Here is a 14,067-nt window from a genome sequence, read left to right on the forward strand (position 1 = left end):
CTTTTCTTACAGGGAGTCTGCACCTTATAACCAGCCTTTCTCCAGGGTTCTGACTGGAGTTTGCATTTTGCCTACAAGCCAATTTTATCCTGTAAGGTGTTTGTGTGCTTCTAGGCCTCCTTGCTATTGCTGTTTCATATTGTTAGCTTTTCTTTGTGAGTCTACCATGCAGACTCTGCAGGTATGGGGACTCATTATTACACCAGGTGTGCCCAGACTGGCTGGGAGTTGCACTGCTGTAGCAGTATGGTATCTCCTTTTCTCACAGGGAGTCTGCACCTTATAACCAGTCTTTCTTCTTTGTCCCTTCCATGTCAGTACGCATGGGCAGTATTGCCCCCACAGCTAGGAGGTAGGACCTATATACCAAAGCCAATCAAAATTAGCCCTTACCTATAAGACCATGTGACTTCCTCCTCACCACTGTTATTTTTTGTCCTACTGAACAGGAGGTAGGATCTCCCTCCTCACCATTTTGTGATTTCACAGTTTGATTTTTCTTTTGTTTTTGTCATTTTATTTATTTTTTACCTCTGTGTATACATAGAGGGATGATTCCCAGGTAATGGAGAAGATTTTACCTGATGCCCCAATAAGTAAAGTAATCAAACTGTCACCTATTGGGAAGAAATGCAGGTGTGGGCATACCCATGGTCCTAGCCTTGTGCTAAAATAGCCCCCCTGCTCTATTCCCATGTATGCACAGTATGCGAACAGCTGCTTAGTGGGAAAGTATACAGGGGGGATATTTCCACATTCCTGCCTGTGATCAATTGAGTCTCCTTTTTCCTATGGTGTTTTGAGCCTTTGAAGACTGATATCAGACTAAAGGGCCATGGGTATGGATATGGGCTAGTGATAAGCTAGTGGGAGTTGCCATGCTGCTGACTACTCACTGCTATCTGGTAAGGTGTAAGTGCTCCTTTAGGGCACTTTGCTATTGATATCTTTAGTGTTTTTACTGTAAGCCTGAGTCCTCTGTGCAGACACAGCAGGTATGGGTGCAGGTATGGGTGCTCGTATGGGTGCTCAGTTACACCAGGTGCTTCCAAGACTGTTCTAGGAGTTGCACTGCTGTAGCAGTATGGTGTCTTCTTTTCTTACAGGGAGTCTGCACCTTATAACCAGCCTTTCTCCAGGGTTCTGACTGGAGTTTGCATTTTGCCTACAAGCCAATTTTATCCTGTAAGGTGTTTGTGTGCTTCTAGGCCTCCTTGCTATTGCTGTTTCCAGACTGGCTGGGAGTTGCACTGCTGTAGCAGTATGGTATCTCCTTTTCTCACAGGGAGTCTGCACCTTATAACCAGTCTTTCTCCAGGGTTCTGACTGGAGTTTGCCTTTACCTACAAGCCAGTGTTATCTTGTTAGGTGCTTGTATGCTTCTTGGGCTCCTTGCTATTGATATTTCATATATGTAGAATTCCTTGTGAGTCAAATCTATTGTGCAGACACAGCAGGTATAGCAGCTCTTATTTCATCAGGGGCTTCCTGGTTTAACTGGGGTTTCTGTTGTGGCAATGTTGTACCTTTTCCTGCTTATTTTCTTTCGGCAGGCCCTGGTTGGGTCTTTGGCTTAAAAGGCAGTTTTTTCCTACCAGGTATGAACAGAGTTGTAGTTCAACAACTCCTTTTTCTTTCTGGTGTGTTTACAGGTTTATTTCTGTCTGCTAGCATGATAGGAGCCAACATTAGTAAATGTTTGATTGCTATGTGACTGTCATTTTGCATGACTGCCGGCTTGGGCTATGACCTTTGCTTACGTGCCTGTTGGTTGTTGTCCTGGTTATGGCCTTTGGTCAGCGTGACCGCTGTTCTTGGTCCCTGTTAGCCAGTTTTTTGCTATGTCTCTGGCTTGCATGACTGATGTTCCTTGTTTTGGGCTTTGCCTTCTGTGCCTGTTGACCCTGGCCGTGATTATGGTTTTTGGCCTGCTTGGCCGTTGGTTCTGTCTATGGCCTTTGCCTTACTTGGCTGCAGTTCCTGCTTATGGCCTCTGGCTACTGCCTCTGACCCCTGGCATCAGACTTTCTGCTATAGCCTTGGCTTGCTTGGCTGCCTGTCCTTGTCATGGACTTTGCCTTGTGTGCCTGTTGGCCCAGATTACGGTCTTTGGCTTGCTTGGCTGTTGGGTCTGTTTATGGCTTTTGTTGCCCTTGGCTGTGGTTCCGGGTTATGGCCTTTGGCTTGCTTTGCTACTGCCTCTCACCCCTGGCAGCAGAATTTTTGCTATAGGCTTGCCTGCTGGTCCTTGTTTTGGACTCTGGCTTGCTTGCCTGCTGGTCCTTGTTGGCTTGAGTGGCCACTGGTCCTTGGTTTGGCAGTTTTCTTTGCTTGGTCGCTGGCCCTGGTTCTGGCCTTGACTCACTTGGCTGCTTCTTCCATTCTGGCTTTTAGCTCACTTGGCCGCTGGTTCTGTCTTCTGGTTTGCTTGGCCATTTTTCCCAGTTCTGTCCTTTGGCTTGCTCGGCAGTGGGATCTGATTTTGGCCTTTGGCTTGCTTGCCCATTGGTTCCAGTTTTGACCTTTGGCTCGCTTGGACATTAGTTTAGTCTTTGACTTGCTTGTCCATTGGTTCAGGCCTTTGGCTCTGGTTTCAGCCTTTTGGCTCTGTTTTGGGCCTTAGTTTGCTTGGCCATTGGCTCCAGTTTTGACCTTTTGGCTCACTTACCCATTGGTTTTGGCCTTTGGCTGGTGTGACCGTTGGCCCTGTTCTGGTCTTTGGCTTGCTTGGCCATTGGCTCTGATTCTGGCCTTTGGCTTGCTTGGCTCTGGTTCTGGCCTTTGGCTTGCTTGGCTCTGGTTCTGGCCTTTGGCTTGCTTGGCCGCTTGGCTCTGGCCTTTGGCTTGCTTGGCCTTTGGCTCTGGTTCTGGCCTTTTGGCTCAGGTTTTAACCTTTTGGCTTGATTGGCCTTTTGGCTCTGTTTTTGGCCTTCAGCTTGCTTGGCCATTGGCTCCAGTTTTGACTTTTTGGCTTGCTTGCCCATTGCTTTGGCCTTTGGCTTGCTTGGCCGTTGGCTCTAGTTCTGGCCTTTGGCTTGCTTGGCGATTGACGCCAGTTTTGGCCTTTGGTCCTGTTTTGTGGCTCATTTGACCCCGGTTTTAGCCTTAGTTTGCTTGCCAACTTGCCCTGTTTTCTGTCCTTTGGCTCTCAGGGAGACTGGCCCTGGTTAGGAACTTAGGCTCATAGGATGCTGGCAATTGTTTATGAGGCTGCCAGTTTTGGTGTGCTCCTTGGCGCAGGTGGCTGCTGGCCTTGGCTTAGTCCTTGGCGTATATGGTTGCCATGAATCCAAAACAAAACAAAAGGTAATCACACAAAGTAGAGTATGGGAATAACTCTTACCCACAGTTATGGTGGGTCCGGGTGCTCATGCCCCAGACCTCTCAGCACAGGGAGCCATCATGGGAAAATCAAACTTGGAAAAGGCAGGCACTCCGGATTTTTTCAAACAAAGTTGAGAAATGCAGCAACAAAAGTAATTTACATTAAAAATGTATAAATTTTATTGGATCCATATGTAAAAACAAGAAGCCTTACGCGTTTCGCACCATGAGGTACTTAATCATAGGCTGGAAACATTATGCACAGTACACATTATTTAAAGACAAATTGACCAATAGAAAGGATCATACAATTAACCAATCAGACGAGTAGGTCTTATGGCTAGGGATCGGGAGTAAAAAGTCACAAATTCACATAAGGATGCAATACACATTATATATGTTGAATTAGATATAAGTACAAAGGCTAGAACAGTTCATACATAACAAGTAACATCATAGTCGAAGTTTAAACCATATGGTTGTCGAGTTTTTAAGAAAAAAATCCATTTGGTTTCTTTTCTAATTAGAATTGAAGAGATGTTACCCCCTCTAGGGTTGGGGATTACTCTATCTATCCCTGTAACCTGTAGAAATGAAAGAGATCTATTAGAGCATTCTTGGAAATGTTTTGCTACAGTTGTATGACTATTTGTATTAGTGATGTTTAGCACATGTTCTCTTATCCTGTCTTTTAATTTTCTGCCAGTTTGACCGACATATTGCATCATACATTTGGTACAAGTGAGGAGATATATAACATTTCTAGTGTTACAATTAATAAAATGCTTTATCTGGTATTTTTTCAGAGTTGTAGATGAGATAAAACAATTCGTTTTGTGTATGTAATTACAGGTAATGCATTGTCTGGTTCCACATTTGAAGCACCCTTTTGTAGATAACCAAGTATCGGTGGTTATATCAGTGTGGATTAGACTGGGTGACAGTAGATTACTCAAAGTTTCAGTTTTTCGGGTGACAAATCTATGTCCATTATTGAGTATTTGCCTCAAAATAGGATCTGTTTTTAAGATAGATTATTATTAATAATCTTTTCTATCATATTTAATTGTGGACTGTAAGTTAAGATACAAGTCAAGGAAGCATTATCCTTTTTATGCACATTATTCTTATATTTAGATTTTTTTGAATCACAGGTTTTATATCTATCGAAAAGGCTGGATCTATCTACAGCGGCAGCCCTCTCGAAAGCTTTTATGATGTTCTTCTTTGGATAACCTCTATCAAGTAATCTATAATAAAGGTCAGTAGACTTGGACATGAATTCAGTTTCTTCAGAGCAAACACGTCTAATACGCAGAAATTGGCTATATGGAATATTGAGAATGGAATGCCTTGGATGACATGATGTAGCTTCTAAAAGTGTGTTAGCTGAACAATCCTTTCGATAAATAGTGCTGGTGACCGAATGGTTAAAAGTGCTTAATGTGATATCCAGAAAATTAATACTGGTGTGATGTATTTCAGAAGTGAATTGTAAATTATAATTATTGGTATTGATGTGTTTAATGAAGTCGTTAAATTGTTCATCCGTGCCAGACCAAATAATTATAATATCATCAATATAGCGTCCATAATATTGGATATTATCAGAAAAACGATTATTATCATTATATATGTGTAACTCCTCCCACCAACCTAAAAAGAGGTTCGCGTAGGAGGGTGCAAATTTGGCCCCCATGGCCGTGCCTCTACATTGTAGATAGTACTTTCTATCAAAATAGAAAAAATTATGGGTGAGGAGAAAATATATAGATTTTAGTAAAAAAGTGATGAGGTTAGAATTGTAAGTGCTATATTGGTTTAAATGAAATTCAATGGCCTGTAGGCCAAGGTCATGGGGAATGCATGAGTATAAGGAAGCGACATCAATTGAGGCCCATTTTAGATTAGGTGAATTCCATTGATAGTTATCAAGAGAGTGTAATAAGTGACCACTATCTCTAAGATAACTAGGTAGTCTTAGAACTAGGGGCTGTAGAAAATGATCTATAAATTCGCACAAATTTTCGCCAAGTGAACCAATACCTGCTATAATAGGGCGTCCTACTGGTGGTCTCTCTTTTTTATGTATTTTAGGCAAATGGTGAAAAATGGCTGATTTTGGTGTGTCATTTTTAATAAAGGCAATAAGTTTATCATCAATGATGTTAAAGCTTAATGCCTCTTGTAGCAAAGCATCAAGCTCTGAAGCATATATATTTAGGGGACTTTTTTCAAGAGGTAAGTATGTCTCTCTGTCTGAAAGTTGTCTATGGGCCTCAAAAACATAATCTGATTTATTAAGTATAACAATTTGACCTCCCTTGTCTGCTTTTCGAATAACTATATCATGGTCATTTTTCAAAGTATTAAGTGCCCTTTTTTCTTTCATTGTAAGATTATTCCTAGGTGGTAAATCACTTGTAGTTTCATGTAATAAAGATAGTTCAGTTTCTACATTTTTTTGAAACATGTTTACAATATTGTCTCTGAGATGTGTGGGGTAAAAAGTAGATTTAGATCTGAATCTACTTTGACTCAGAGAGGCTAACTCCGACTCTGCCTGATTCGGGGTCAGTCTCTCTGTTCAATTGTTCAAGTTGAAGAAGTACATTCATGTCCTTGAAGTTAGATATATTAGATTGTAAGAGAACAGGAGCAACTTGGTTGTCCTCGTTTTCTCCCTTTTCCAATGATGTTGTGTCATCATTGAAAAAGTGTTTTTTCAGTAAAAGTTTACGTACAAATCTGTTAACATCAGTAATGGTGTCAAATAAGTCAAAATTTTTTACAGGGCAAAACGTAAGACCTTTTTCCAAGATGCTTAGTTCATCGGAAGTAAAAGTTCTTGTTGAAAGGTTCAGTATCTTTTCTTCCTTCTGTCTCGTAGGCGATATCTTGATCGACTGTTGGGTTCCTCTTCCTCTCCAGATTCGCTTGAGTGGTGATTCGCTTTCCTTCTCCACTTGGACCAAAGACCTTGTTCGTTTTTTGTCGAGTAAGTGGTTTTGTATCGGATGTTTTCATCGAAGTTATCATCCTTGGCACGTGTATCTTTATTTCTCTGCAAAGAAAGAGGAGAGGAGGAGCAGCCACCAGAATCTGACTCACAAATGCTGTCATAGCTTTTAAAGTCTGTACTGGAGAAACTAACTTTTCTATCTCTGGATTTTTTTAGGATGGATCTATGAGCAGCATCTGAATGACTATAGTTTTTTGTGGAAGACCTATGTTTTCTAGCGTTTACCTGAGACCAATTGTAAATAAAGTTTGTATCATCTTTCTTGTCTCTCTGAAATTTGCGTGTTTTATTATCCATTATATCTTTTTCTAATTTATCAATTTTGTTGGTCATGATGTCAAAGTGCTTATGATAATCAGAATGCTCAGTTAGGCTAACATGACCCACTTTATAATCAGAGATTTCTGTTTTCAAATGTTCATATATATATATAACGTTTTTTCTCAACCAAAAGACTCATTAATCTAAGTGAACATTCAGAAAGTATAGTATTCCATTGTTCCATAAATTCAGAGTCAGATGATAAAGAAGTAGGAAATTTTTTGATTCTAAGACCTCTAGGGATCATATGTAATGATATATATTTTTCAAAAGTAGCTATTTCCCACCAGGAGCGTAACTCTTTTATAGATAATGTTTCTAATGTGTTGAAGTATTCACGTAAAGTTGGAGACATATCACAAGGTTCTTGTGAAAAATTTTTATCATTTTTGTTTTCTACTAGAATTATCCATAATTACAATGAAGGTCCACAAAAAAAAAAAAAAAAAAATGATAAAGGAGACAAAGGAGAGATATACAGGCAGATAGATCAGAGAATGGGATATGTGGAAGCAAAAAACAATGTTAAAAACTAGCCTATGTATATGGGTACCTTATAGTCATAAAAATATGTAGAAACAAGTTGCTGCATATAAAATTTAGTGTATATGTACGGCAAACTAGATGGTCTTTTTGTATGTCTACGTATATATACAAGTGGCATAAATAAGTGGGCATAAAATACACGTAAGAGCTCCCCCTCTACTCTTTCGGTTAGTAAATGACTGTGCGTATATAACTCACCATATAATCACAGAGACTCAGGTGCCTAAGCCCTGAGTCTATCGTTTAAGGGGAGTCAAACAAAGGTCACGCTGTGTAGGAAAGCTCACCATTTATTCCATAAGACCCAGGCGTATAATACCCTGAGTCTAGCACATTGGGTTGTAGCCCTACGAATAATTTGGTGTGTTCAACCAAAAAACTTTAAAGCACAAATAAATCCTTATTTAGTACCGATGTGAACAAGTACGCACCCTTTAGGGGAGGAGACTCGGGTGCATGGCCCCGGGTCTAACACTTTAGGGGGAAAATCAACAAGTTGTAGAAAAAGTTTTTTGTGTACATATAGATAGTGGTACTATAATTCCCGCTCTTGTTGTATGCTCACCCCAAAGGCAAAGAGATCCGGGTGCTAAGCCCCGAATCTAACACTTATGGGAGGGGGAGTCCCTCAAGGATGAAAGCAAAAAGGGGGCTCCGTAAGTTGGTAACTCCAAAACCTCAGGAGAGCTTACCGCTTGTGTAAAGAGACTCGGGTGCAATGCCCCGAGTCTATCGATGTATATAAACCAAATGGTACAAATAGGTTCCTTCTTATGAAGTAGAAACAAAGAAAGCTCGCCGTGCAGTTTCTAAGACTCGGGTGCTTAGCCCCGAGTCTGGCGCTTCTGGAGACCGTCCTGGCCGTTCGTAGTGTAGCGTTAGTGGCGTCTGACGTCAAAGGCGTCACTGTCACGTGTATTTAAGGAAGCACAGGCACGGGAATGAGGCTTGGAACTCGGTCTCATTACTCGTGCTGGCAATGGCACAATGGAACGCACGCTAACAGCGCCATGTTTGTTAGCGTGTCATGCAGTATATGAAAAATATTGTAGCTTTATATTTATAGATTACCATCAACGTTTGCCCAATAACAAAGTCAAAATATAAATATCTTGTATTGTAAAAAATTCTATAGTGAACACATACAGGTATATAGGAGTGTGAAAACACACTAACGCTACACTACGAACGGCCAGGACGGTCTCCAGAAGCGCCAGACTCGGGGCTAAGCACCCGAGTCTTAGAAACTGCACGGCGAGCTTTCTTTGTTTCTACTTCATAAGAAGGAACCTATTTGTACCATTTGGTTTATATACATCGATAGACTCGGGGCATTGCACCCGAGTCTCTTTACACAAGCGGTAAGCTCTCCTGAGGTTTTGGAGTTACCAACTTACGGAGCCCCCTTTTTGCTTTCATCCTTGAGGGACTCCCCCTCCCATAAGTGTTAGATTCGGGGCTTAGCACCCGGATCTCTTTGCCTTTGGGGTGAGCATACAACAAGAGCGGGAATTATAGTACCACTATCTATATGTACACAAAAAACTTTTTCTACAACTTGTTGATTTTCCCCCTAAAGTGTTAGACCCGGGGCCATGCACCCGAGTCTCCTCCCCTAAAGGGTGCGTACTTGTTCACATCGGTACTAAATAAGGATTTATTTGTGCTTTAAAGTTTTTTGGTTGAACACACCAAATTATTCGTAGGGCTACAACCCAATGTGCTAGACTCAGGGTATTATACGCCTGGGTCTTATGGAATAAATGGTGAGCTTTCCTACACAGCGTGACCTTTGTTTGACTCCCCTTAAACGATAGACTCAGGGCTTAGGCACCTGAGTCTCTGTGATTATATGGTGAGTTATATACGCACAGTCATTTACTAACCGAAAGAGTAGAGGGGGAGCTCTTACGTGTATTTTATGCCCACTTATTTATGCCACTTGTATATATACGTAGACATACAAAAAGACCATCTAGTTTGCCGTACATATACACTAAATTTTATATGCAGCAACTTGTTTCTACATATTTTTATGACTATAAGGTACCCATATACATAGGCTAGTTTTTAACATTGTTTTTTGCTTCCACATATCCCATTCTCTGATCTATCTGCCTGTATATCTCTCCTTTGTCTCCTTTATCATTTTTTTTTTTTTTTTTTGTGGACCTTCATTGTAATTATGGATAATTCTAGTAGAAAACAAAAATGATAAAAATTTTTCACAAGAACCTTGTGATATGTCTCCAACTTTACGTGAATACTTCAACACATTAGAAACATTATCTATAAAAGAGTTACGCTCCTGGTGGGAAATAGCTACTTTTGAAAAATATATATCATTACATATGATCCCTAGAGGTCTTAGAATCAAAAAATTTCCTACTTCTTTATCATCTGACTCTGAATTTATGGAACAATGGAATACTATACTTTCTGAATGTTCACTTAGATTAATGAGTCTTTTGGTTGAGAAAAAACGTTATATATATATGAACATTTGAAAACAGAAATCTCTGATTATAAAGTGGGTCATGTTAGCCTAACTGAGCATTCTGATTATCATAAGCACTTTGACATCATGACCAACAAAATTGATAAATTAGAAAAAGATATAATGGATAATAAAACACGCAAATTTCAGAGAGACAAGAAAGATGATACAAACTTTATTTACAATTGGTCTCAGGTAAACGCTAGAAAACATAGGTCTTCCACAAAAAACTATAGTCATTCAGATGCTGCTCATAGATCCATCCTAAAAAATCCAGAGATAGAAAAGTTAGTTTCTCCAGTACAGACTTTAAAAGCTATGACAGCATTTGTGAGTCAGATTCTGGTGGCTGCTCCTCCTCTCCTCTTTCTTTGCAGAGAAATAAAGATACACGTGCCAAGGATGATAACTTCGATGAAAACATCCGATACAAAACCACTTACTCGACAAAAAACGAACAAGGTCTTTGGTCCAAGTGGAGAAGGAAAGCGAATCACCACTCAAGCGAATCTGGAGAGGAAGAGGAACCCAACAGTCGATCAAGATATCGCCTACGAGACAGAAGGAAGAAAAGATACTGAACCTTTCAACAAGAACTTTTACTTCCGATGAACTAAGCATCTTGGAAAAAGGTCTTACGTTTTGCCCTGTAAAAAATTTTGACTTATTTGACACCATTACTGATGTTAACAGATTTGTACGTAAACTTTTACTGAAAAAACACTTTTTCAATGATGACACAACATCATTGGAAAAGGGAGAAAACGAGGACAACCAAGTTGCTCCTGTTCTCTTACAATCTAATATATCTAACTTCAAGGACATGAATGTACTTCTTCAACTTGAACAATTGAACAGAGAGACTGACCCCGAATCAGGCAGAGTCGGAGTTAGCCTCTCTGAGTCAAAGTAGATTCAGATCTAAATCTACTTTTTACCCCACACATCTCAGAGACAATATTGTAAACATGTTTCAAAAAAATGTAGAAACTGAACTATCTTTATTACATGAAACTACAAGTGATTTACCACCTAGGAATAATCTTACAATGAAAGAAAAAAGGGCACTTAATACTTTGAAAAATGACCATGATATAGTTATTCGAAAAGCAGACAAGGGAGGTCAAATTGTTATACTTAATAAATCAGATTATGTTTTTGAGGCCCATAGACAACTTTCAGACAGAGAGACATACTTACCTCTTGAAAAAAGTCCCCTAAATATATATGCTTCAGAGCTTGATGCTTTGCTACAAGAGGCATTAAGCTTTAACATCATTGATGATAAACTTATTGCCTTTATTAAAAATGACACACCAAAATCAGCCATTTTTCACCATTTGCCTAAAATACATAAAAAAGAGAGACCACCAGTAGGACGCCCTATTATAGCAGGTATTGGTTCACTTGGCGAAAATTTGTGCGAATTTATAGATCATTTTCTACAGCCCCTAGTTCTAAGACTACCTAGTTATCTTAGAGATAGTGGTCACTTATTACACTCTCTTGATAACTATCAATGGAATTCACCTAATCTAAAATGGGCCTCAATTGATGTCGCTTCCTTATACTCATGCATTCCCCATGACCTTGGCCTACAGGCCATTGAATTTCATTTAAACCAATATAGCACTTACGATTCTAACCTCATCACTTTTTTACTAAAATCTATATATTTTCTCCTCACCCATAATTTTTTCTATTTTGATAGAAAGTACTATCTACAATGTAGAGGCACGGCCATGGGGGCCAAATTTGCACCCTCCTACGCGAACCTCTTTTTAGGTTGGTGGGAGGAGTTACACATATATAATGATAATAATCGTTTTTCTGATAATATCCAATATTATGGACGCTATATTGATGATATTATAATTATTTGGTCTGGCACGGATGAACAATTTAACGACTTCATTAAACACATCAATACCAATAATTATAATTTACAATTCACTTCTGAAATACATCACACCAGTATTAATTTTCTGGATATCACATTAAGCACTTTTAACCATTCTGTCACCAGCACTATTTATCGAAAGGATTGTTCAGCTAACACACTTTTAGAAGCTACATCATGTCATCCAAGGCATTCCATTCTCAATATTCCATATAGCCAATTTCTGCGTATTAGACGTGTTTGCTCTGAAGAAACTGAATTCATGTCCAAGTCTACTGACCTTTATTATAGATTACTTGATAGAGGTTATCCAAAGAAGAACATCATAAAAGCTTTCGAGAGGGCTGCCGCTGTAGATAGATCCAGCCTTTTCGATAGATATAAAACCTGTGATTCAAAAAAATCTAAATATAAGAATAATGTGCATAAAAAGGATAATGCTTCCTTGACTTGTATCTTAACTTACAGTCCACAATTAAATATGATAGAAAAGATTATTAATAATAATCTATCTTAAAAACAGATCCTATTTTGAGGCAAATACTCAATAATGGACATAGATTTGTCACCCGAAAAACTGAAACTTTGAGTAATCTACTGTCACCCAGTCTAATCCACACTGATATAACCACCGATACTTGGTTATCCACAAAAGGGTGCTTCAAATGTGGAACCAGACAATGCATTACCTGTAATTACATACACAAAACGAATTGTTTTATCTCATCTACAACTCTGAAAAAATACCAGATAAAGCATTTTATTAATTGTAACACTAGAAATGTTATATATCTCCTCACTTGTACCAAATGTATGATGCAATATGTCGGTCAAACTGGCAGAAAATTAAAAGACAGGATAAGAGAACATGTGCTAAACATCACTAATACAAATAGTCATACAACTGTAGCAAAACATTTCCAAGAATGCTCTAATAGATCTCTTTCATTTCTACAGGTTACAGGGATAGAGTAATCCCCAACCCTAGAGGGGGTAACATCTCTTCAATTCTAATTAGAAAAGAAACCAAATGGATTTTTTTCTTAAAAACTCGACAACCATATGGTTTAAACTTCGACTATGATGTTACTTGTTATGTATGAACTGTTCTAGCCTTTGTACTTATATCTAATTCAACATATATAATGTGTATTGCATCCTTATGTGAATTTGTGACTTTTTACTCCCGATCCCTAGCCATAAGACCTACTCGTCTGATTGGTTAATTGTATGATCCTTTCTATTGGTCAATTTGTCTTTAAATAATGTGTACTGTGCATAATGTTTCCAGCCTATGATTAAGTACCTCATGGTACGAAACGCGTAAGGCTTCTTGTTTTTACATATGGATCCAATAAAATTTATACATTTTTAATGTAAACTACTTTTGTTGCTGCATTTCTCAACTTTGTTGAAAAAATCCGGAGTGCCTGCCTTTTCCAAGTTTGATTTTCCCAAGTCGCGAAGTTGCCTTGAGAGGAAACTTCTGGCGACTTAGGCAAATCACGGCTCGACAATGAAGATTTGTCGTGCCGCGACCAATCTCTCCGTGTGTCACTGCCCTTAGATATGAGAAGAGAGACAGTCTCCTCTGTAAGCATGGGAAAGGATGCAAGAAAAGTAGCAGCTGATGGAATATTTCCATGCAAATTTTTGGAATTGTATCTATGAAATAGCTAGCAAAGCCCTTAGAAGTGATAGAGGAGGCAGCAGTAGGTTGGGTGGGTTGACGTAGAAGGGAGTTGAAAGTGTTGAATAGCTGTTTGGGATTGTGCGATTGTGCGGATATGAGAGTAGTGAAGTAGGACTGCTTTCCAGAGAGCAAAGCATCCCTGTAGTTGTGTAATGCATTTTTGTAGTGGTCAAAATAAGTAGTCCTGCAGTTGTTTTTTCTCCAGTGCCGATCAAGCCTGTGGGACTGCCTTTGGAGTTGTTTTGTGGGCTTAGTGTGCCAGGGTTGCCTGTTGGTATGGCGTGGGTGGTGTGTGGAGAGGGGAGCAAAGTTGTGTGGTTGTAAAAAGATGCAGCAAGTTCAGGGTCTGTGAATGAAGAGATAGAGGTGAGCACAGGCTGTAGAGTTGATGAAAGTATTGAAGATTAATGTGATGAAGGTTCTTGCATCTGGCAGTAGGATTTGGAGGAGAAGGAGAGGTGTGCGAGAGACAGCATGAGTGTAAGGAGATGTGATCAGAGAGAGGGAAAGGAGAGTTTAAAAGGTTAGTTAGAAAGCAGAGGTGAGAAAAGATGAGATCAAGGGTATGGCCATCCTGATGGGTGGGTTCTGAGACCCATTGTTTGAGCCCATAGGAGGAGGTAAGATTAAGGAGCTTGGAGGTAGGTGACCTGTTGGTGTTAATGGGGATATTGAAGTCACCCATAATTATAGCAGGGATGTCAGAAGAGAGGAAGATCAAGTTACACAGCGAATGATAAAAGCTTTTGTGAACAAGTTTAAAT

The 14,067-nt window shown here is 39.5% G+C and overlaps 2 protein-coding genes across 2 annotated transcripts; one reads left to right on the forward strand and one right to left on the reverse strand.

Moving 5' to 3' along the window:
• Nucleotides 1-3,627: 3,627 nt before the first annotated feature.
• Nucleotides 3,628-5,853, reverse strand: LOC116406864. The gene is made up of 2 exons (XM_031891851.1): nucleotides 5,052-5,853; nucleotides 3,628-3,664 (listed from the first exon to the last, which is right to left on the reverse strand). The coding sequence occupies exons 1-2, from the start codon at nucleotides 5,795-5,797 to the stop codon at nucleotides 3,628-3,630; spliced, it is 783 nt and encodes a 260-aa protein (XP_031747711.1). The 5' UTR covers nucleotides 5,798-5,853.
• Nucleotides 5,854-10,622: 4,769 nt separating this feature from the next.
• LOC108648297 lies at nucleotides 10,623-13,797 on the forward strand. Its single transcript, XM_031891852.1, has 2 exons — nucleotides 10,623-11,495; nucleotides 13,739-13,797. The coding sequence occupies exons 1-2, from the start codon at nucleotides 10,679-10,681 to the stop codon at nucleotides 13,795-13,797; spliced, it is 876 nt and encodes a 291-aa protein (XP_031747712.1). The 5' UTR covers nucleotides 10,623-10,678.
• The last annotated feature ends 270 nt before the right edge of the window (nucleotides 13,798-14,067 follow it).

Source organism: Xenopus tropicalis, chromosome 8, assembly GCF_000004195.4.
Source record: "Xenopus tropicalis strain Nigerian chromosome 8, UCB_Xtro_10.0, whole genome shotgun sequence".
In the NCBI taxonomy this organism is placed as follows: Eukaryota; Metazoa; Chordata; class Amphibia; order Anura; family Pipidae; genus Xenopus; species Xenopus tropicalis.